Source organism: Numenius arquata, chromosome 12 (genome assembly GCF_964106895.1).
Source record: "Numenius arquata chromosome 12, bNumArq3.hap1.1, whole genome shotgun sequence".
Classification (NCBI taxonomy): domain Eukaryota; kingdom Metazoa; phylum Chordata; class Aves; order Charadriiformes; family Scolopacidae; genus Numenius; species Numenius arquata.
Window position 1 is genome coordinate 19,341,194 of NC_133587.1, and position 20,752 is coordinate 19,361,945.

The 20,752-nt window shown below is 45.4% G+C and overlaps 2 protein-coding genes across 3 annotated transcripts in view; both read right to left on the minus strand.

Moving 5' to 3' along the window:
- LOC141470748 (fer-1-like protein 4) overlaps window positions 1–707 on the minus strand; it is a 37,713-nt gene extending 37,006 nt beyond the window's left edge. The window contains exons 1-2 of the mRNA XM_074156967.1: window positions 629–707; window positions 475–530 (exon numbers count right to left, since the gene is read on the minus strand). Coding sequence (XP_074013068.1) covers window positions 475–530; window positions 629–707 — 135 coding nt within the window. The remainder of the gene's footprint in view (window positions 1–474; window positions 531–628) is intronic.
- Window positions 708–3,884: 3,177 nt separating this feature from the next.
- CPNE1 (copine 1) overlaps window positions 3,885–20,752 on the minus strand; it is a 44,827-nt gene continuing 27,959 nt past the window's right edge. Inside the window, exons 2-16 of one of the 2 annotated variants that reach the window (XM_074157217.1) lie at window positions 19,469–19,597; window positions 18,764–18,943; window positions 17,938–18,012; window positions 17,640–17,711; window positions 16,740–16,823; window positions 16,192–16,281; window positions 12,353–12,451; window positions 11,070–11,156; window positions 10,907–10,966; window positions 10,334–10,467; window positions 9,647–9,701; window positions 9,517–9,568; window positions 8,016–8,149; window positions 6,002–6,238; window positions 3,885–5,227 (exon numbers count right to left, since the gene is read on the minus strand). In XM_074157217.1, the coding sequence (XP_074013318.1) occupies window positions 5,111–5,227; window positions 6,002–6,238; window positions 8,016–8,149; window positions 9,517–9,568; window positions 9,647–9,701; window positions 10,334–10,467; window positions 10,907–10,966; window positions 11,070–11,156; window positions 12,353–12,451; window positions 16,192–16,281; window positions 16,740–16,823; window positions 17,640–17,711; window positions 17,938–18,012; window positions 18,764–18,943; window positions 19,469–19,597 (1,605 nt within the window). In that variant the 3' untranslated portion in view covers window positions 3,885–5,110. The remainder of the gene's footprint in view (window positions 5,228–6,001; window positions 6,239–8,015; window positions 8,150–9,516; window positions 9,569–9,646; window positions 9,702–10,333; window positions 10,468–10,906; window positions 10,967–11,069; window positions 11,157–12,352; window positions 12,452–16,191; window positions 16,282–16,739; window positions 16,824–17,639; window positions 17,712–17,937; window positions 18,013–18,763; window positions 18,944–19,468; window positions 19,598–20,752) is intronic. The other variant, XM_074157218.1, reaches the window with a different exon arrangement.

Genomic DNA, 20,752 nt, shown 5'->3' on the forward strand with positions numbered 1-20,752 from the left:
AGGGGGTGAGAGCCCCTCCAGCAGCACAGACCCCCAGGTTGGCTGCTAAAGAAGCCAGAGCATCGTCGCCCCGGGAAGAAGAGGATACTCGTGCCTGCTGGCAGGTTGTGGGGTGATACAGGGCACGGGAAGGTACAGAGATGCTTGCGGAGAAGAGATGACCCAGGGTAGAAGCCATCAGGTTCAGGCACACGGCAAAGCTGCCCCCCGAGGCTGCGGTTCACCCGACACCCAGGCAGGCCGGCTGCTTGCGGGGAGGTCCCTCCCTGCCCCGGGGGAAGGGAGCCGGCGGGACGGCAAGCGAGCGGCAGGAACCGGCTGGGCTGTTACACGCTTCAGGGACGGGACAGTGAGGGTGGGCGCTCCCCGGCCCGACCCGGCCCTCCTCCACCCCGCTGCCCCACCAGGCACCGGCCGGGAGGCGGCCACGTCCCACCCCTGTCCCACGGACGACACCCGCCGGTTCGCCCTCACCTCCCCGAAGAGGGTCTCGGGGCCGCAGCGGACCTTCCTCGTCTTCTGGCTGAAGCCTTGGGAAGGAGAGGGGGGGCGTGAGGTGTCGGCGGGCAGACCCCGGCCCGCGCGCCGCGGGGCGGGCAGACCCCGGCCCCCCACGCCCCGGGCCCACCTCGGAAGCTGAGCTGCACCTGCCGCTCGCCGCGGCCCGGCAGCCCGGAGAGCCGCCGGACGCCGACGCTAAGCGCCATGGAGCCGGACAGCGCGGCCCCGCTCGGCCCGGTGTGACTCAGTCCCGGCTCGCCCGGCCGGTTCGGCCGCCCGCTCCCCGCCCCGGCGCCCCACGGGCCTGGCAGCCGAGGGACACGGGGGAACGGGGTGGGGAGCGGCTGCTCCGCCCCCCTCAGCCCCGGGGCTCCTGGCCAGTGTCTGCCCCGCAGCCGGCAGGCCGCGGTGGCAGCGCTGAGCCAGGGAACGGGGAGCTCATTCCAGGACTGGGAAAAGAAGGGAAAATCCCCCAGCGGAGGCCGCCACACGGCCGGCCCCATGTCCTGGGGGGACGGGGGCTTCCAGAGCTGGGACTGGGGGACGGGAGCCAGGCTCTGCTCTCGGGCACCCCGGCCTTGCGGCTGCTCCAGCACAAAGTCACAGCTTCTGTGGTTAAACCCCTCCAAAGCAAACTTTCTGGGGACAGGCTGGAGCCCGGGCGCCAGCTCCCCCCCGGACAGAGACGAGCACTGAGGTGGATGGAGGGGACGGTGGGAGCCCCGGCGCGCAGCTTGCCAGGAGCCAGCTTCGCTCACAGCTCATCTCACCTGCACGAGAACCGGTACACGAGGGATGCCAGAGCCCTTCCAGAGCACAGATTCAGGCCAGATTAGAGCAACCATACAGTCAGGAGCTCAGCAGGATTAGGGAAGCATTTCTTCCTCCTGGGGGTCTAGGTCAGCACCCAGCACCAAACCCCTGCACCCACACACGCTGCACAGGGTGGCTAATCCAGCTCTGCAAACATCAAGGAGTGAATCATGCCTGTTCAATGCCAGGCTGCTTTGAAGCCAGCCCTGCAGTTATTCCCTTTATTTCCCCCTTAGACAAGAGCTTCCTGGAGCTCCCAGCCTCTTGCCAAAGCACCCAGCAGCCATCATCACTGCCTCTCAAACCAGAAGCCCTGGGGAGGGTCAAGAATAAGACAACATGAGCAAAACTGTGCCATGCTGGTTCAGCGGCTTCTGAGCTTGCTCCTACCACAGCTTTTTACCTGGGCCCACACCTGTGCAGCTCTTGTTCTCAAGAGGCAACCACAGGACTTGCGTCCCTTCGCTCATTCACATTTCAGCCACTTACCTGCAAGGAAACAGCATCTCCTCCAAATTCTCCTCTGCTCCCGCAGGAGGAAGAACTTCCTCAGACCTGCCTCTTCCATGTCTTGGCCTCTTCCCCCCAAAAACAGGGAAGGTCTCTCCTACCATCAAGGAGTCCAGCACCTGGAGACACCTCAGCTAGTTGCAGAACACAGTGACTGTACTCCTCAAAGCCAGTGCAGAGAGATGGAGGATTCACTCTCTTCCTTTTGACTGGGAACTGGCAGAGGTTTAAAAAGGAGAGATGAAATGGGTTTCCCACTACACATTCTGCTGTCTCAGAGCTCATCTTCTGCCCCTCAAGGCTGGAGCCAAGGGAAGCCCCAATGTGCTTCTGACATTTTGCCAAAGAAACCATTCATTGAAGCCAAGCACTACACACTGCTTTAGTGCTAAAGAACACTTTATTAAAAATGGAAAAAAGAAAAAAGATACACACACAAAAACCAGCCTTAGGTTTCTTGTACATGTAACACAGGGAAGGAGAGCTCTGCCTGCAAGCAGCTGAAAACACGAGTAAAGGATGCTCTCAACAATGGTGCAGTTTCTCAGAGAAGACTTGGCAGTTTTCCTCCCTCTCTTCCACGCTTGTAACACAGTTTAGGCAGCCACTCAAGAAGAGAGGTTGCCTGGTTTCCTTCAAGAATCTAAGTACAAGATAATTGGGTACTGCAGGCCAGATGAGAGAGTATTTCAGGAGAGACAGCCCTGCTGCCTGTGGAACCTGGGAGAACACATCAGTAGGATGAGGTTCAATAAGGCCAAGTGCCAAGTCCTGCCCCTGGGTCACACCAACCCCAGGCAGCGCTACAGGCTGGGGGCAGAGTGGCTGGAGCTGCCTGGCAGAAAAGGACCTGCGGCTGTTGGTTGACTGTCAGCTGAACATGAGCCAGCAGTGTGCCCAGGTGGCCAAGAAGACCAACAGCATCCTGGCCTGTGTCAGGAACAGCGTGGGGAGTAGGACTCGGGAGGTGATCGTCCCCCTGTACTGGGCACCGGGGAGGTCCCACCTCGAGGGCTGTGTTCAGTTCTGGGCCCCTCACCACAAAAAAAGACATTGAGGGGCTGGAGCGTGTCCAGAGAAGGGCAACGGAGCTGGTGAGGGGTCTGGAGCACAAGTCTTGTGAGGAGCGGCTGAGGGAGCTGGAGGTGTTCAGTCTGGAGAAAAGGAGGCTGAGGGGAGACCTCCTTGCTCTCTACTACTCCCTGAAAGGAGGGTGTAGCTGGGGGTGGTGGTGGGGGGGTCGGTCTCTTCTCCCAAGTCACAGGCGATAGGACAAGAGGAAATGGCCTCAAGTTGCACCAGGGGAGGTTCAGATTGGATATTAGGAACATTAAACCTTGGAACGGGCTGCCCAGGGAAGTGGCTGAGGCACCATCCCTGGGCGTACTTAAAAGATGGGTTGATATAGTGCTTAGAGACATGGTTTAGTGATGTTTTTTTATCAGTTAGGTTGATGGTTAACTAGATGATCTGAAAGGTCTCCTCCAACCTAGACAATTCTATCATTCTATGGTCAAAACTAGGTTTGAAAAAAAAAGTAGCACAAATTCATCTTTTCTCAGCAGCAGTTCTACACCCACAACTATTAAAGCACAAGCTACGTAGTAGTTTAGTGGCAGGTACCATCCAGAACAACTAGTCTAGCTGAGGGCATGGATTCAAACCCAGGTTCTACTTTTTCACACAGGCTTGTAACCTACCAGTTTCACAGCCTGAATCACCAGGGCAGTCTTCCGATGTATTCTCACCATTTCCTGGTTTACCTGCTAGAATACACAAGTTCCTTCATAATTTCGCAGTAAAGAAACAGCTCGCCTTACTGCAGGACTGGGCTGCAGGATATACATTCAGCAGTCTTAAGTGATTAACAGGTAACAAAACTAACGATGACGGACAACGTGCTCTGCTTCTGCAGCTGATCACACTCAACCTCAGCAAACTCAGATGTGGAATCACCACCAGGCTAGTACTATAGCAAAGACCTTCCATAAACCAAACACCCATGCTGCTGGAAAACAAAAGGAAAAGCTTAGAAAAGAATTAAGAGTCCAGACATGTTATGTATGTCAAAGCAGATTATTTATTTTTATGAAACTGAAAGTGATGACCACTAGTATTGCAATCACATGCCCAAGTTTCTTTATCTCTATTTTGAAATGAACTATCAGCTCCAGTCTCAAGACAACTATGCTTTGCTATCACATGCCTGTTCTAGTCCCCAGACCACATAATAGAATCATAGAATCATCCAGGTTGGAAGAGACCCTTGGGATCATTGAGTCCAACCATCTACCCTACTCTACAAAGTTCTTCCCTATATCATATCCCCCAACACCACATCTAAACGTCTCTTAAACACAGCCAGGGATGGTGACTCAACCACCTCCCTGGGCAGCCTATTCACCTCTGAGGACAAGGAGGCACCTCTCGAGTTCCACAGATAGTTAACTACTTCATTTCCTACCTTCTATGACACAGAGGACTCAAAGCATCTTTATTTCAATATTTCCAGTTGCTGGATTTTGAAAGTCACATTAGTGTGACTCATTATTCCCACCCCTGGTTAATTAATGATTAATCTTCATTAATCCCCCCACAAACAAGCAAAGTGCAGTGTTCTTAAATTGCAACAATGGCTCCAAGCAAGAGGCCATCATAAAAGCAAATTTTGCCAATAGAAAAACGTGATTAAAAAGAAGATTGCAAAGTATGGTCACTGAAATTTAAAAATAAACCTCTACATATAAAAATATACTGGCACTTTATGAAGGCATAACAGGAACTACTGCCTCAGGCATCCAACCAACTGACTTTGGTATCAATGAGGAGAGAAGGGTCCCCATTCTCACGGCAGCTTGACAGAAGGAAAAAACCCACCTAACAAGGAATGCATGGTAAGTACCATTACAGCAAGCACGACTGCAGTACTTCTCCTACCAAACTCAGCGCTGAAGCAGGAGCAGCTGAGGGCACGTGCTCACACTGACCCCAAGCAGAGGATGGGCCCTGTCAAGCAACGATGTGTGGTAGCATATGTCACTGTTGCAAGGTGGAAAACCAACAAGGTCTATTTTTCTGTGATAAAAACTGCTAGCAGTTGTGGTTTTTTCCTCTATTTACATTCCTTACGATTAGGAACAGGAAAGATCAAAGACACAGAGCACAAGCTGATAAGAGAATTAGTGTGAACCATACAAACTTGAGACACTGAGCATCCACAGCGTGCAAAGGAGAGTGTGGGTGCAGACAGCTCTCTTCACCCTGATACAGGTGGTCAGGCTGCAATCTACACCTTCTTTATTTCTGGCAGTTTCACAGGTGGCCATCCCTGCAATTTATAGTATGAGACCAGCTGCTTCGGCACTTCAGCCAGAACCATCTGGGAGAGCGCTTCCCGGGGAGCCTGCAAGAAGAACAGGGGGAATAAATGAGAAATACTGCAGAGAAAGGGTTTATCAGCCCAGTGACAAACTCTTACAGATTCAGAGCACAGCCCTCCACCTGCCGCATCTTGCTCCCTGTTTCAAGAGTTCCTTGCTGCAGATTTAGGAGCACTTCCGGTCAGTCTCAGTGAGCACTGCTGATGAAAATCACTTGTTCCCACCCCTGCGCTGCCACAACCTCAAGCCCAGGCTTACACAGCCTTTATACAGCCCTGATCTGAGTGGGAAGCTGCCCCAGCCACTAACAATTTCTCTTATTCTGTGTTTTCACTTGACTCCACTCTTCAACCCAATTCACTGTGCAACATGCGCAAATGCTAGTGCCAACCGTGGAAGTAGGGAGGAGCTGGGGAATGACAGGACTGCTTTCAACAGCAGGGAAGACTTATCTGAAATCACTCATGGGACTTAACAACAGAGACTGTCAATATAATCTCATTTCCTTGCCTAAATGTTTGCATCCTGGGAAAGAAAACATCTCCTTTACTCCTTTAACTCTATAATAGCCAAGAGATAGCATACTAAATCAATGATACAAGGAGAGCTCTATGAAAGGCTACAAGAGAGCTGCGACAAGACACACTGGTTCAAACACAGAAGCAAACAGCTCTCTCTGGGAACAAGCCCTCTGAGCACACAGCTTGCTGCCCTGTCTAGACTCACGCTCATTTTTCAGATGTACTATCTGCATATATACTGGCACCAGGACTCTTCTGAAGTTAAAGACAACTTACACTTTTGAACTGTCGGAAAGGCACAAACTGGACAATGTCTCGTGCAGCTGGCTCTCCTGTCGAGGACTTCAGGACACCGTTGTCTCCATCAAGGAACTCCATTGCTTTGAAATCAGCTTCACCAACTCCAACAATAATGATGGACATTGGCAGCTTAGAGGCATTAACAATCGCTTGCCTAGTTTGGTCCAGATCGGTGATCTCTCCATCTGTGATGATCAGCAAGATAAAATATTGCTGAAAAACATTAGAAAGCACCCAGTTAGGGAGTTCAACACCAAAGCTCATGTAACTGAAGGTAAATGGAGCAATTTCTTATTCTAAGAAGGAAATCAGATGGTGCTGTGGGTAAGGCAAAACCAGAACATTAAAGAAACTTATATTTATTCCCATTTTGCATTGCATTACAACTTTCATTGTGCACTCTGCACTAGAAAAAAGATATTTTAAAATTATATATCAATTTATAAAGAACTACATCAATTGGCAGAATAGAGATGGGCAAAGTACTACTAAATCAACAAAACTGCATACAAAATTCACCGATCAACAGTGCTTTACTTACTGACATCTCAAAAAGGCTGAAGTTCAATATTTAATATCCCTGGAGTGTAACTCAAAAAACCTTTTTAGTTACCAATAAAGTATTAGAAATCTCAAGACACAGCAGTGACAAATGTCATGACACAAAGCCATGCTAGAGATAAGAGGGGAAGAATACAGGAACTTTTCTAGAAAGAAAAAGGTAACTCAAGCCAACACTTTAGCATGGTAAAGTGTTTAAAATTTCCTTCTTTTTCCAGAGGCTAAGGTTTAGTACCTAGTTCTGAAATGAGCAACCAGTGTTTTATAGCAGCTATGTACAGACTTAAAAATGAAAACAAAAAATGACACATAAACAATGAAAATAAAAGAAAACTGAATTTCCAATTCCAAAATCCAGTTAACACAAGTGTTAATATGTACCCCATTACTGACAGATTCTTTATTTAAATAGTTAGTTTTCCATCTGTAAGAAAAGGTAGAGATATTTAACATATAAAGATATAAGAAGATTCCACCAAGTGTTGGGAGGCTATAAAATACTCTCAGAAATGTAAGAAACTGATCTCCCTAGACCAAGCACCTTACAGTGTGGGAAATGTATTTGACGTACACACAACCATAAGTGGAACCAAAAATACTGAAACAGGTAGACCATAAAGCAAGTACCAGAGTGTACACCAAAATTCCTTCTGATTGCTCTGTCAAAGTGGAATTAGTTACATCTATAAGGAATTCCTTAAGCAAAAGGAATGAAGTTTAAGGAAATAGAGTCGAATTTTAATAGCTACCATGGCCACGCAAGCACACAAATTTCAGTGAAATTCAGTGAATTTTAATAGCTACCATGGCCATGCAAGCACACAAATGGGACATGCAACACAACTGTGGGGTACATGGATGATCTGCAATGCCATTAGTGTATTGATTTAACAGTTCTCAGCTCCTTTGTTAATCTGGTCCTCTAGATAGCCAGATTCTGCATGCCACCATGGTGGGATGGACAGTCATGCCCTCTGATATTTTTCTTGGAGGCGGTCTTTGTGTAGGTTCTTGAGAGCAAAATTCTTTGGAATAAAATATATATGGCCCCTCTATACTGTATGCGTTCCCTATAGGTGACGGAGCTTGGCAAGAGAGGTTAGACTGAGGCAACTGCTGACAGAGCCCAACTAGTCTAAAAGCCAACACAGCATCCCTGCATATTTCAATAGTAAGTACAGTGCCAGCAAACTCTGAAAAAGAGAAATAAATCTCACTTGAGCAATGAAAACTAGTGTCAATGTCTGCCAAACAGAAGGTTCATACCAATATGTACCAAGAGAGTACCAACCACCTCTCAGCAGGCCAGCAGGAGACAACCAAACTTGGTATCTTGAGGAAGGAAGACAACATCACTTTACCATTCCACGAACGTAGAAAACATGATCATCATCCCAATGCAGATTCACAGGAAAGGACAAGCACTCACAGAAGCCATTCCTTGTTGTGCCGAGTGCGCTGCAAATCTTGCCACATGGTTTATAATAGGAGAGAAATTGGTTGGCCCATAAAGTTGGATCTGAGGCAGGATCTGGCGGTAGGCATCCACTATTCCTTGGATCCCTGTAACACAAGGAAGGCAAGCTGCCACAAGAACCTCACAACTTCTCCAGTAATTATTTTATAAGCATTACTAAATGGCAAAAGGATAACAACTCTCACACAGCTGTGAACTCCTGAAGGGCAAATAAGTAGCAGGATTACAGCAAATATACAAAGCACAGGGCTGAAACCAGGACATCTGCAGAGACAAGATTTGCAGATTTCTCCCCCATTCTACATTCTTCACATCACTCTCTGTGCCTCTAACATCACAAAGCTAATGGAAGTGGCAGGAAAAATAATCCAGTGAAGGCACGCTGATGACTACCTTGTCATCCAATTTGTCTTGTTTAATTGCTCATAGTCTAATTAGACAACAAGGTCAGAAGCTCTCTGGAACAGAAACTTTTCGTTTTCCTTGTGTGAAAGTTAGACAATGATCCCTGATTCAGGATTCAGACATTTCTGTAACAGAAAGAGCAATCCCTAAGGCTTCTCCTACTCAAGAAGCTTTTCTCAGGTTAACTAAAAAGTTTTTTTTAAAGTCTGATTTTAAATGGTGCATATTCTTCTGTGGATCCATCTAAACTGGCCTATTCCTGGCTTGTATCAATGTAGCTTCATTCGCCTCTGCTCTCTGCACTGTTCACCATGCAGGTTTTAGTGTGGTACCTCTCAAAACTACTGCACTGGCACCCTTAGACACACTCTGAGACCCCCATGTCAGATAATGCTGAACTGAGAGAGGAAATGCTTGGATTTTAACACTGTAACTCAGATTCCGTTTTTTGTTGGCCTTACACCAGAGAGAAAAACTGAACTGAGTTAAAAATGCTTGTTCAAGAACAATTCTGTGTTGCTGCATGCTGAGACAGTTCTTAGTCCTAAAAGGCCATAATCCATTTTAGAGACCAGCCACTAAAAACAGATGAGACCATCTCCCCTAAAAAAGATGGCTATTAAGAAAACAAGCTTTTAAGACAACCCTTTAGAAGGTTAACATTCAAACATAGACACATTGCTGATGAAGTAACGATGGTCTCCAACGGCCTTAACAGGGTTGCTCTGGAAGCATGACTAGCACAGGCACATTGCTGATCTGAATACACTGCTACCTATAACATACCAGAAGTAACCAAGCTGCAGCAACAAAAATTTCAGCACAGATTAACAATCAAATTAAATCTAGACCCGTTCACTGGAGCTTATGTAGATCGCACAGAAGTCTGCATCAACGCACATCCACCCTTGTCAGCATCCAGGTGAGAGTAAATCTAGTGTGCTGCATGTCTTGGTGCTGCATCTGTTTTTCACCAGTTATGAAAGAAATACAACACTTCAAACATCTCTCCCTTTCAGTGACATAGAGAATAAAGAGGTGTCCTCACCTTGACAATAAGGGTTGCTGGGGTTGAAGTTCAAAGCAAACTCATGAGATACCTAGGAAATGAGGCATTACAAACAGTCAGGGAATGCAGACACGGACAGAGCGACCACCCAGCATTGTGAAGGCCCTACCTGCCAGCTAGGAGGAACCTGAGCTCCAAACCCAAACGCAGGAAACAACTTGTCCCTGGAGAGAAAAGGGCAACAACAAGAAATGAGAAAGAGCAATTCTTGAATAACTCACTATTCTGTTTTATTCCCAGAAAGCAGCTGGAGACTAAGGTTCAATTCCTGCCATAAGGAATGAGTACACCATCCTGCTCCCAATGGCCAGTCACAGACTGATTTCAGCCTTGGGCTTGACAGTTTCAGAATTTCTTTCAGTGCAGCACCCCACAGGACTCTAAGGAGATTTCCAAGTAGCAAGAGAAAAGTCAACCCAACCACAGGCTGGCTAAAGGACAGAGCAGAAAAACATGTTCCCATTGAATCAAATAGGAAATTCATGTTTGAAAGGCACCGTCAGCAACAAGTGACCAGCCTAAACCAACATTACAAAGCAGCCCAGGGCCGTAAAAGGGCAGACCTGGAGGGACAAACCAAGCAAATATGCCAAATTACAAAGGGCTGCCATGGCCCTCCCTGACAGTGACAGAAGCAGAAGGAAGCAGCAGAAGAGAAAAGGGATGTCCCAAGGCAAGGCAGCACCTCAGTCATTCAAACGCTATAGCTCTGAAACAACCCATCAGCCTTGATCACTGACACCCGCTGTGACACATTTTTGGTGTGGTGGCTAGATCAGTTAAGATCGCTACATACGTGTCATAATCCTGGACTACACTTCCCACACTCCAGATGGCAATCAGGTACTCATTTATCCCGTCTGGGCTGATGTAGTGAAGAGAATCTGGTGACTTGGGATCTCCGTTAGAGCCAGTGAAGTCTACGCCCACCTAAGCAGTCAAGGTGACGAGAGCAAGTCACTGATGCATCACCACAAGCAAGTGAGAAGAACTAACCATACCCAGAAACAGATGATTAGCCCAGGCCCACAAAGCTCCCTTCCCCCAGGCACACAGGCAGCCCCACACAGGGACAGGCAAACAAGCCTGTGCACCTTTTCCCACTGGGGTATGTGCATGTTTAAGAAGTAGTAATCCTTTCCATGACAGACCGAACCTATTTCTCAAAAGAAGTTTAAGAAACCCTAGTTCTATTAAAGCTGCCACTTGATCACAAAAAGTAAAAATATAATATAATTTGGGTTTTTTCAGTCATTCACACTGCAAATTCACACTGCATTTGCAGTCATTCATACTACAAATGAAAGTATTAATCACAACTTCACTGGTCTTGCCATCTACCAAGATGTGCAGTGGGGAAACAACTCACTGTAAAGTTAATCTGGCAGCCTCCCATGACATAGTCCAGAAACGAATATTCAGTCTCAATCTAGAGAAACAGACAGACAGTGTTACACTCCCTCCCCACAAGAACAGATCCTTATGATCAGAAAATAAAAAAGACAAAAAAACAACAAAAAAAATCTTCCCACCTTGCAGGATTTTATCCTAATAATGCCAGAGTTTCTGTAGCTCTTTTTCTTTTGTTTTTTCTCAGGATGAATGCATTCAAATTCCACCTAGAGAAAGCAAGCATGCAAGAAGCAAGTTCTAAAATATCTGCATTTAGAGCAGGGCAAATTACTGAAACAGAATGGTATCAGACATCACAATTTCAGAGTTACCCAAATATCTGGTAGAATTCTGAAACTTAATTTTTAAAAAGGTTTGCAACTACTTTGGCTGCTATCTGACAAGTTAAACAGGACGCTTTTGCTACCAGAACTGGGCAAAACACACAGCAATATCTCAGAAAAGTCTCTCTCCTCAGCAACGTAACTGCTATTCTGTATGCAATCATGGAACAGTGTCATTGAATCAGAGGGGAAAAAAGCTGACCACAAGTACAAGCATTTCTCTTAACATCATCAGCGGGTTTTTTTGGTTAAGGGAAGGGAACACACTCAAACAGAAGACAAGGAGGCAAAATCTCAGGGTGGGAAGGCCATTTTTTGGCCTAGGTGGCAGGTTCCCAATGGCAGTGTTTCACTGTTTTGTTTCACTCACATTAGTTCTGATTTCACATGGGCTATGGAAAAAGGCAAGAACCTTCCACCAGCTTTTAGGATTACAACCACAGACATCACATTAGCTGTCAAGTGGAAGCGGTCCTAGGCTATGTCCCATGCGTGGATTCATCTGTCTGAATTCAGACAAGACACCTCCAGAGAATGAGAGTTCAGGTTTTCATTGCAGTCAACAGAGAGAAAACGGCACCACCAGCAAATGATTCAACTTATTCTAAACTGGATGACGAACAGTGCACCTTGGAATCACTGTTTCTCTCTGTTAGCTAGAAAAGATGACCAGAGTGCTCATGAGGGTGACTAGCTCAAGCACAAATGTTATCTGAGAGAAGCCCTACCTCTGGACTCAGTCTGCTAAAGCATCAACAAGCCCTTTTATTTCATCTTGGCTCAGCAGTAGCAAGAGCAAGCTAAAACTGCTGGGAAAAAGTGGCTGGCAGCCAGCAGACAACGGGCTCGAGGATGTCTTTAGGAACAGGAATGATAACAGTACCCAAGCAAAACACAGCAATGTAATTCCCACACCAGCTTTTATTATTCCCAGATGCTGTCTTAGTAATCCAAACATACAGACAGAAAAATTCACTTTTGGAGGCAACAACTAAAAATATATCTCTGAGGTCATTATTGAAAAGGGTTTGTGAAAGACTGAATTACGGACTAAGTTAATGGGGACTGAGGAAGCTCACCGCAGAGCCGTCACCTGCTTTCTGCAGCTGAGTCAGGTTAGTTTCAAAAGTGCCAATTAAGTCATGCGACCCGTCACTGTCGTGATCTGCGCACCGCACCTGAAAGGGAAAAAAAGAGAGCACAAGCAATGGGCAAGTGTACTGTATTAGGGAGAAACGCCGCTGCTCACAGCATCATCTCTCCTGCTCCCGACAGCTTTGCAGCGATGCTAGTGAGCTCCCCTGTCACATCCCAACTGGCGGTGTCATCCATATCACTAACGGAAAACCAGCAGCGAGAGAAATCCAGAGTGAATCTGGAAAAAGGAAGGTGTTCAATTGCTCACACATTTAAGTACGCACAGTTCAAGTTTTAATTAAATGCTTTCCCCAGCTACACAAGGGATTAAAAAAAAAAAAAGGAACAAAAAGACCAAAAAAACACCCACAAAAATCCTTAATATTTCATAGCCCAGATGTGTAAGGGCAAGATCATTCAGAACAACATATGCAACTGGGGTAATGGGAAGAAGCAACTAAAAGTTTATCTAGGCACTTTCTGAGTATGCTCCTTTCTTCTGCCCAGAAATAGCATCATTTTACAAAGAAATGGCAATTTCAACAGGGCACTGAGTCTTTTTCTGCATTTTATACCAACCAAATTATAAATACTTAATTAATAACCAGTCACGTTTAAGTCAGCATTAAAGCTTCAGAACTAGATAATGTACAAGAGTAATACATTTAAAAATATATGCTAATAACTATGGCTTAGAGCAAACACAGTTAAGACTGATATTGTCAATAGTTCCCCACAAAGTCAACCATGAGGAGCATTTATAACATGCACAACATGCACAACTGCAGAACACAATTAATTCCAAAAGCAGTCAATCAAGAAACAGTTGTGAACAGCTGCTTCCTCCCCCATTGAAGTTCACATGCTACACAGATTCAAAAGCTCCCTTTCTGAGATCCACCTTTAGTAATCAAGAAATTGATGTTACTGCAGTATAAACCACAGTGACAGCTTTCTCCTCAGGATGAAGCGACAACATGAATCCATGGGTAACACCCCAATAAGGATGTCAAATTCAATGGCTAAGATATCTGAATTTGAGACAGGGTTCTCTTAGGACTACAATCCAGTAGGCATCCTCCATTGGTATCAGTGGGAAACCTGTACAAAAAGCTGGTTGAATTATGGCCTAATCTAGCCACCTAAATGAGAAGCACTGCGTCATCCTTCAGTTTCTTAATGGGAAAACAAGATCACCTTAGAGACTGTGTCCCCTTTCTCCCCCTTCATCCTTCCCAACTCATCACCTTTCCACTCTTCTCTTCTGCGTGCTCCACCACAAAGCAACTCCCACCCTCCTGCCTGAACTCCCCCATGCCTCTCTAAGCGATTCAGACGTTTAAACATCACCCAAAAGCAAATGGAATATGTCACGGAGGCCACCGAAGGAGGCTCTGGCGCAAAAGCCAGGGTGCAGACTCACGGTGCAGGGTCTGCTTCCCTGGAGAGCTGCTGCCTCCACAGACCTCCTCTCCCCTCTCAGCCACGCCAACAAACTGTACTTAGGACCACTTTTGATATTAGTTCATAGTATGATACAACTTAAACCAAACCTCTGTCTGCAAGGGTTTTCTAAAACTGGCCAAGATTCGGTGTGTGCAGCCTGAAGACTGGTGTTGCTGCAAACAAAATCTTGCTGGTAATACTGCAGGACACTACTGCATATAGTTATTTACTGATTAATTATTTTTTTGCGAAAGAACTATCCAATACTCATCGCAAAGCTTGGAATATAGTCAGTGGGTAAAAGGCTGCTTTCATCTACAGGAAGAACTTTCAAAATTCACAGAAAATAGATTTGGCTTTACCTATATGCCATCAAACGCAAGGACTGGCAGCTTTAGTCTCAATACCAACACCCACAAATTTCACATTTGGTACTTCCATTTAAGTCACTACAGGGGAGAGATGCTACTTTCATTTGCCCCTAATTTTTAACAAAACTGTCAAGAAGATAAGGCCGTATCACAAATTTGAGCTGTTCTTAACAGAGAACAAGAAGAATATGACTCTGTATCACAATGAAGAATTACCAAAATATTACATAACAGTTAATTTGATCAAGAGAATTCTGTTCACACACATATTCAGTACATAATCCTCATACAGAGCTGGCAAAGCTGATATTTAGTGGACGCATCAAAATGTTTCCACTGTGCTGAAGTACAAGGAGTTCTCCCTTCACTGACTACCATTATTTCATGCATAACTGTTCCTACGTAAATTTTTAGAAGCCTCAAACAAGAGGTTCAGAGCAGCAAATATCAGATGAACAATGAAACACCAGTGCAATATTATATTCTTTACTGCTGCTAGTGAAACTCCTGCCAGCCTGGATTCCCCTTTCTGACTGACTTCCCTAACCTGTAAGTACAGTAACAGTATAACCCTCTTTCATAGCTGCTGTGAAACTTCATAGATTATTTGCACATGCATCGAGAATTTTGGCTGAAACAAACTAACAGCAAAGATCCTAAGAAGCAGGACATTCCAAAGTGAATTCCAAGCACGGAAAGCTTCTAGAAAAAAAAAAAAAAAAACCAACAAAAAAACCCCCAAAAAAACCAAACCCAAAACCCAAACAAACCAATCAACCAAACCAAACAAAAAACAACCATACACAAATCTTTTTGGACTACAGCAAATAAAGCCTCATTTAATAGAATGTGTAAACCATGCCATCTCACATCAGTTTTGACAAATGATAATATGCCTCTTTGCCATCTCCTTTCCACGTTTGCTGCTCTCTTTTGGACCAAGAGGAGTTCTTTCTGACCTAAGACTGTTAATTCTCCAACAATAAAGGCTCATGAACACCACTCAGAACATTGCCACGTATCAACATGCCCAGCACACCTGAACATCTATTTCCACATTAATAATCTCAGTAATTCTTTGGACCTGCCATGCTGCACAAGTGAAAACACTGGAATGCATGCTTTTTGCTAAAGCTTTCAGATCAAACTTCCAGCATGAGATTTCTTCACAGACAGGATGAGGCAGGAAAATTCTGCAAATAGAAAGTGTTTAGGAGTTGGATAAACAGAGAGAGACTATACTCACATAGAACTATCTATGGATTTAAACACCTTTACATTATCTGCATTGCTGAGAGCAGAAATTAACAAATTAATTTGCTATCAGATTTTCTTTTGCAGAAACTTATTACAAGATGTAATTGTTTTGCCACCTCCTTCATAAGCCAGGATCAGAGAGAATTAGTCATCATATACAAGACAACAAGGAATTGCAATTCTAACTCAAAACCAAATTTCTACTTGGAACAGATTGAAAAAGAGTTGGGACAAGCCTGCCAGTCTCATGAACTGATGAATCTGATAGATGCATTAAGGTCCTCTCTCTGTCAATATATTAAGGCCTTCAAGCTTGTCCAACATATCTGAGCTTCTCAGTTAACTTAGAAACAGTGCTAGAAAGCCTAATTAAAAAAAAACAAAAACAAACAAACACCAACCAACCAAAGAAAACCAACAACAGACAAACCACCAAAACACAACCTGACACCCTGGCAAGAGTAGTGAAAAAATATTATAATTCTTCTTATGACTAATCATTAGAAAGTGTGTCACTTCTGCATACTCATACTATTTTAATACAGACTTCATACTTAATAGACATATAATCACTTATCTGCCACACTGCTATTTTAGAAAGGCAATCTAAAAATTTAAATATGACTAGACATCTGATAAACTCATAGTTAACATCAGCATAGACTGGATTACTTATAACAAAACCATAGAATTTCTGAAGGCTGTACCTTGATAGGTTTATTAAAATCTCCACCACAGAACGTCTGCAAGGGAACACTGAACTTCCTCCAGCATGGATTTAAGTTGTTCTTAATCACCTTAAAAAAAATTACAGCATAATGTCATGTAAGGGATGTGGCATGTAAGTAAGTCACTACGAAATATGAGGATTCTGCATGGCTGCCTAAGAAAGCCCCAGTCAGTTCAACCCTGACATGCATGGACAGCCAAGCAAAAGCTCTGTAAGAAATAAAAGCTTGACGTTCAGGGTAAAGTTAAATTTTAGAGCCACGCCAACCTAACAGCTCATCACCACTGAAAGGGAGGAGAGTCCTGCCACTCTTCTCAAGTGGTGCTAGGTTGGACTCTTCACTGAGACAGCTTAATCCAAATAAACCACTTTCTGCCAGGTCAGTGAGCAGAATCCCTATTTTAGGATACAAGACAACTTCCATTGCAGAACTGGTGCAAAGCATGAGCAGGAGTGGGACACCCACTTTCGGTAGGAACAAGCTGTTTGATCAACTCAAAAAAAACATCAGTGTAGAAATACTACCTCTGATCTGTACACCAGCTGCCACGTTCCAGCATCACTCTGTTTGTAAAACTCAAAAAATGGATCTGATTTACCAAATAAATCCTGCGAACAAAAATCCAACAGAAGTTATCAGCCTCCTGTACTTTACTTAGATGAGAGAAGAGCTGGCCAATCAGTACACAATACTTCAAAGCATAAAGTCAAACAAACTATACAACTTGTTTTCCTCTTTTATTTTACTTTTCTCTTTTAAACTGCTGCACTTTCTAAGTCATCAGAATTTGTTTTTTGTTTTGGTTTTTTTTTCTTGGTTGGAAGGGACCTTTGACATCATCGAGTCCAATCAACAACAACAACAAAAAAAAAGAACCACAACACCAAAACCAAACCCAAAAACCCACAACTCCACACCACACCCACCCACAAACATTTAACAGCTCTGATATCAAGACCGCCTCCTCAGACCACTTCTGTCACTATAAATCATGTCATTTTGCTGACATGAGGTCACAGCATGATTTTGCAGTGAGGTCACTAAATCCCTGGATTGGTTTTTGGCTTAAAATAACATTGGGGCAGCATACCTAAATTTCCACTTTTTCTTTCCTAATAACAATACAGAAAGCTCAGTTCATAGCTACAATATTCATCTGAGACAATCATCTAATTGAACTGTATTAATATACAGGATATTCCAAAGCCAAAATAATGCTCCAAAACCTAAACCTGGAGGTTGAATTTTTGATTTGACAATGGTTTTCAACATGAAATTATGTCTCCATTTTACTTCATTGTAAGTAATGAAACACAGTTACCTTGGCTTAGTTGAATGTCTGCAAATCCAGAGAGATTCCTGGCCAAAAGGGATTAACTGTAACTATCACAGAAGCATACAATATCATTTAAAAAAATCAGTACCTTTTTGTCCAAATTTCGGGCTTCGATTTCCAGGTATAAAACTCTGGTATCTTTAATCTCCTCTGCTGAAATCTGTACCACAGAAATTAAGAAAAAAATTAAACTAGAAACCCCTCAGAGTTTTGCTCCTACTTTGTCCATGAAAGTAACTGCAATTATAAATATCTATCCTTCCTACTACACGTGCTACATATAGCATTAGAAGATATACTGAGAGAAAAAAAGGAAACCTCACTTTGTCCCAGACAACATAGGAAAGAATGAGAAACAACTTTCTCCACACAAAAGCCTTATTTACTGTAATGGTGCCCTTTCCTGCTGGCTTTCCTTGCTTCAATTCCAGTGGTCGGGTGAACACTGAGCTGGACACAACCTAAAGTTAAAAGACACATAATATAGATATCAAGTTAGACAAAGAACATAGAATTACTCTTCAGGAGCAAGATTTTCAAACTCTCCTAAAAGATCTTAAAGGATTTAAATGCCTTTCCAACAGTGATGATGATCAGCGTTTGTGCTCCTGAATGGCTGAACAGTCTCAAAATTACCTTCTCTTGCTATCCACAAAACAGTACCCAATAATGTGTCTCCAAACTTAATTTAGCCTCCTATTTTTGCCACCCCCGAGACATAAGCTGCATTTTCATCACAAGTAACCAAAAAGCTACTAAAAATCAGAAAAGACTATTTAATTTATCAAGTCTTTCTTTAATAATAGGAACCCCACTTTTCCTCTCCTACCTAGCTATACAAACCCCTCCTCAGGAAATGAATACAGAATCTCAAATAGCCTTATTTCCCCAAATTTACTGCCTGATGATCACTTTGTGCAAAGGAAACTCCATTAGAGCTCTCTAAGCACCATGCCTTCCTTACTCCCAGATTGCCTTTAGTGCATCTCTTAAGTTAAAGCAATTAATTGCAAACCACATATATTTCTAACCTTTGCTTTGTGATTAACAGCATGATTTCTCTAACTACATTCAATAGTAATGCAAACTAACCTGTTCAACAAGTTTGAAAGTGTCAAAGCCTTTGACAAAGCAATCTTTCACCCTATTTTTCATAACAAACCCAACGCCTGATGCTACTTTGTAGATCACTTAACATGCCTCTGTGCATACCTGTCCCAAAGTGCACTCGATCCCTCCGAGGTAGTCATCGTCATTTAAATCAAAGGACTTGTTATCGATATCATACACGCCGAATTTCAGCTTCTGTACTTTCTCGAAGTAGTAGTCCACAACGAGTTTCTTGCAGAATTCAGGGTTTTGGCAGTTCTTGATCCTCTCTGTGCGATCTAGCTGCACAAACATGGAAGCAAAGCTGTTGATGAGGAGTAAGAAGCGCGCATTCTCCCATGTAGCTTTTCATCTGTGCCCCTGGGCCCCCGTGCTGGTGGAACACCAGCACCAGCAGGCTGCGCCCCCCGGATCCTGCAGCCTGTTGGGTGAGGAACCAGGCCACTGCCGGCGGACTGCCCCATGGAGAGGGAACGGCATCGGACAAGAAATGTTAACCTATGGGAAAATTCGAGAATTAGCGTAAAAAACGCTGGTGAAATACAGTATAACTGCGTGCTCTGGGGTAAAGGGAAGAGGACAGGCGCTGCTATAACAGACAAATGAACACCCCGATGCAGCTCTAAGCAAAGGTATGAGCAATTAATGAAACCAATGAACACAGAGCTCCAAAGAGAGTTTGAGCATGGGCACTGGGGACTGCCCATCGAATGTAAATGTGAATTAAAGGTACCGTGTACCTGCTGGGAACACGGAGGGGGTGGAAGAGGGGCAAGGACAGTGAAGGGGGGCCGCTCCCGCCCTTACCTCAGCCCAGCGGCCGCCGCCCACGTCCTGCAGCACCACGCAGAGGGGATCCGACTTGGAGCCCAGGTCCCTGTCGAGGAGGCTCCGGCAGGTCACCGACAGCTCCACCCTCGTCACGCACGCTGCCATCTGCGGGCAGAGCAGAGGGTCAGACCGACAGACCGACCGACCGGCCGCCGCTCCCCCCGCGCCGCCGGGGGCGGGGCCGGGCTCCTCGGAGCGCGCAGGCCGCGCCGCCACGCAGGAGGCGCTGGCTCCATCCCACCCGCCGCCCCCGGCCCGGCCCGGCCCGGCCCCGCCGCCCCCTCTGCTCCGTGTCTCCGCGGATCCCGGCGGCGGATCCCGACGGCCAGGCCGCGGGGCGGAGACGGAGCGAAGGGCCTCTCCCACCGCCCCGCTCTCCCCCGGGGGGAAACGGCGTATTTAAAACCTCTCTGGCAGGTGTCACCGCACGGGCGGGTGGCGGTGACCACTCCTGGAGGCCAGGGCCTGCCCGGGCTCCCACAGCCCTGCCCTGCCCTGCCCAGGGAAGGGGCGGAGACGCCCCCACCCCGCCTGCAGGGCCCCCGTCAGCTTCACACACCGGGCCAGGGCAGCCACAGAGCCCATCCCTCTGCGGCCCTGCCTTCAGAAAACACCCTCACATCCTCTTGGAACAGGGCGATAACCAAATCTTATTCCATATCAAACTGCAGACTCTGCTGTTCAAGGAACAGCTGTAATTCCCAAAACTGAATTTAGAAGATAAGCCTCCAAGCATCAAAACATTCAAGAGACTTGACAGCTTGAGAGCTCTAACAAATCATTTAAATGTGCATATTTCATAGAGAAGCTCCTTGAGGGTTCAGAAAACAAGGAAATAATTGTTTGGTCTTCCTAGCATTTGAGTATCCACGCGGCTTCCTCACACTCGCAAGGTGCAAGTATTTCTCTCAATGAAGCAGTGAGCTTTTATTAGACAACATTTAAACCATCAGACCTCCTAGTCAGCAGTCTACCCTGGACAGATGTTAACAACGTCGCTTAGTATGCCACTGCATGGCACCTGGATGCTCCAGTGATGGCAGCAGGACAAAACCGGTGCTCAGTAAGAATTCAGTAAGAATTAGCAAAGCTTTAGGCAAAGGGGATCATAGTTCATCTTTCTACTAAGGTCGTCGTCGTCGTCATCATCATCATCTGCTTTGATGCCAGCATTTCCCAAGTGGCTACTTTGAAATAGTCTGGTCAACTGTTCATACTAGTTAGAGCCATCCATCTTCCACTTCAGTTGCCTTCAACCCC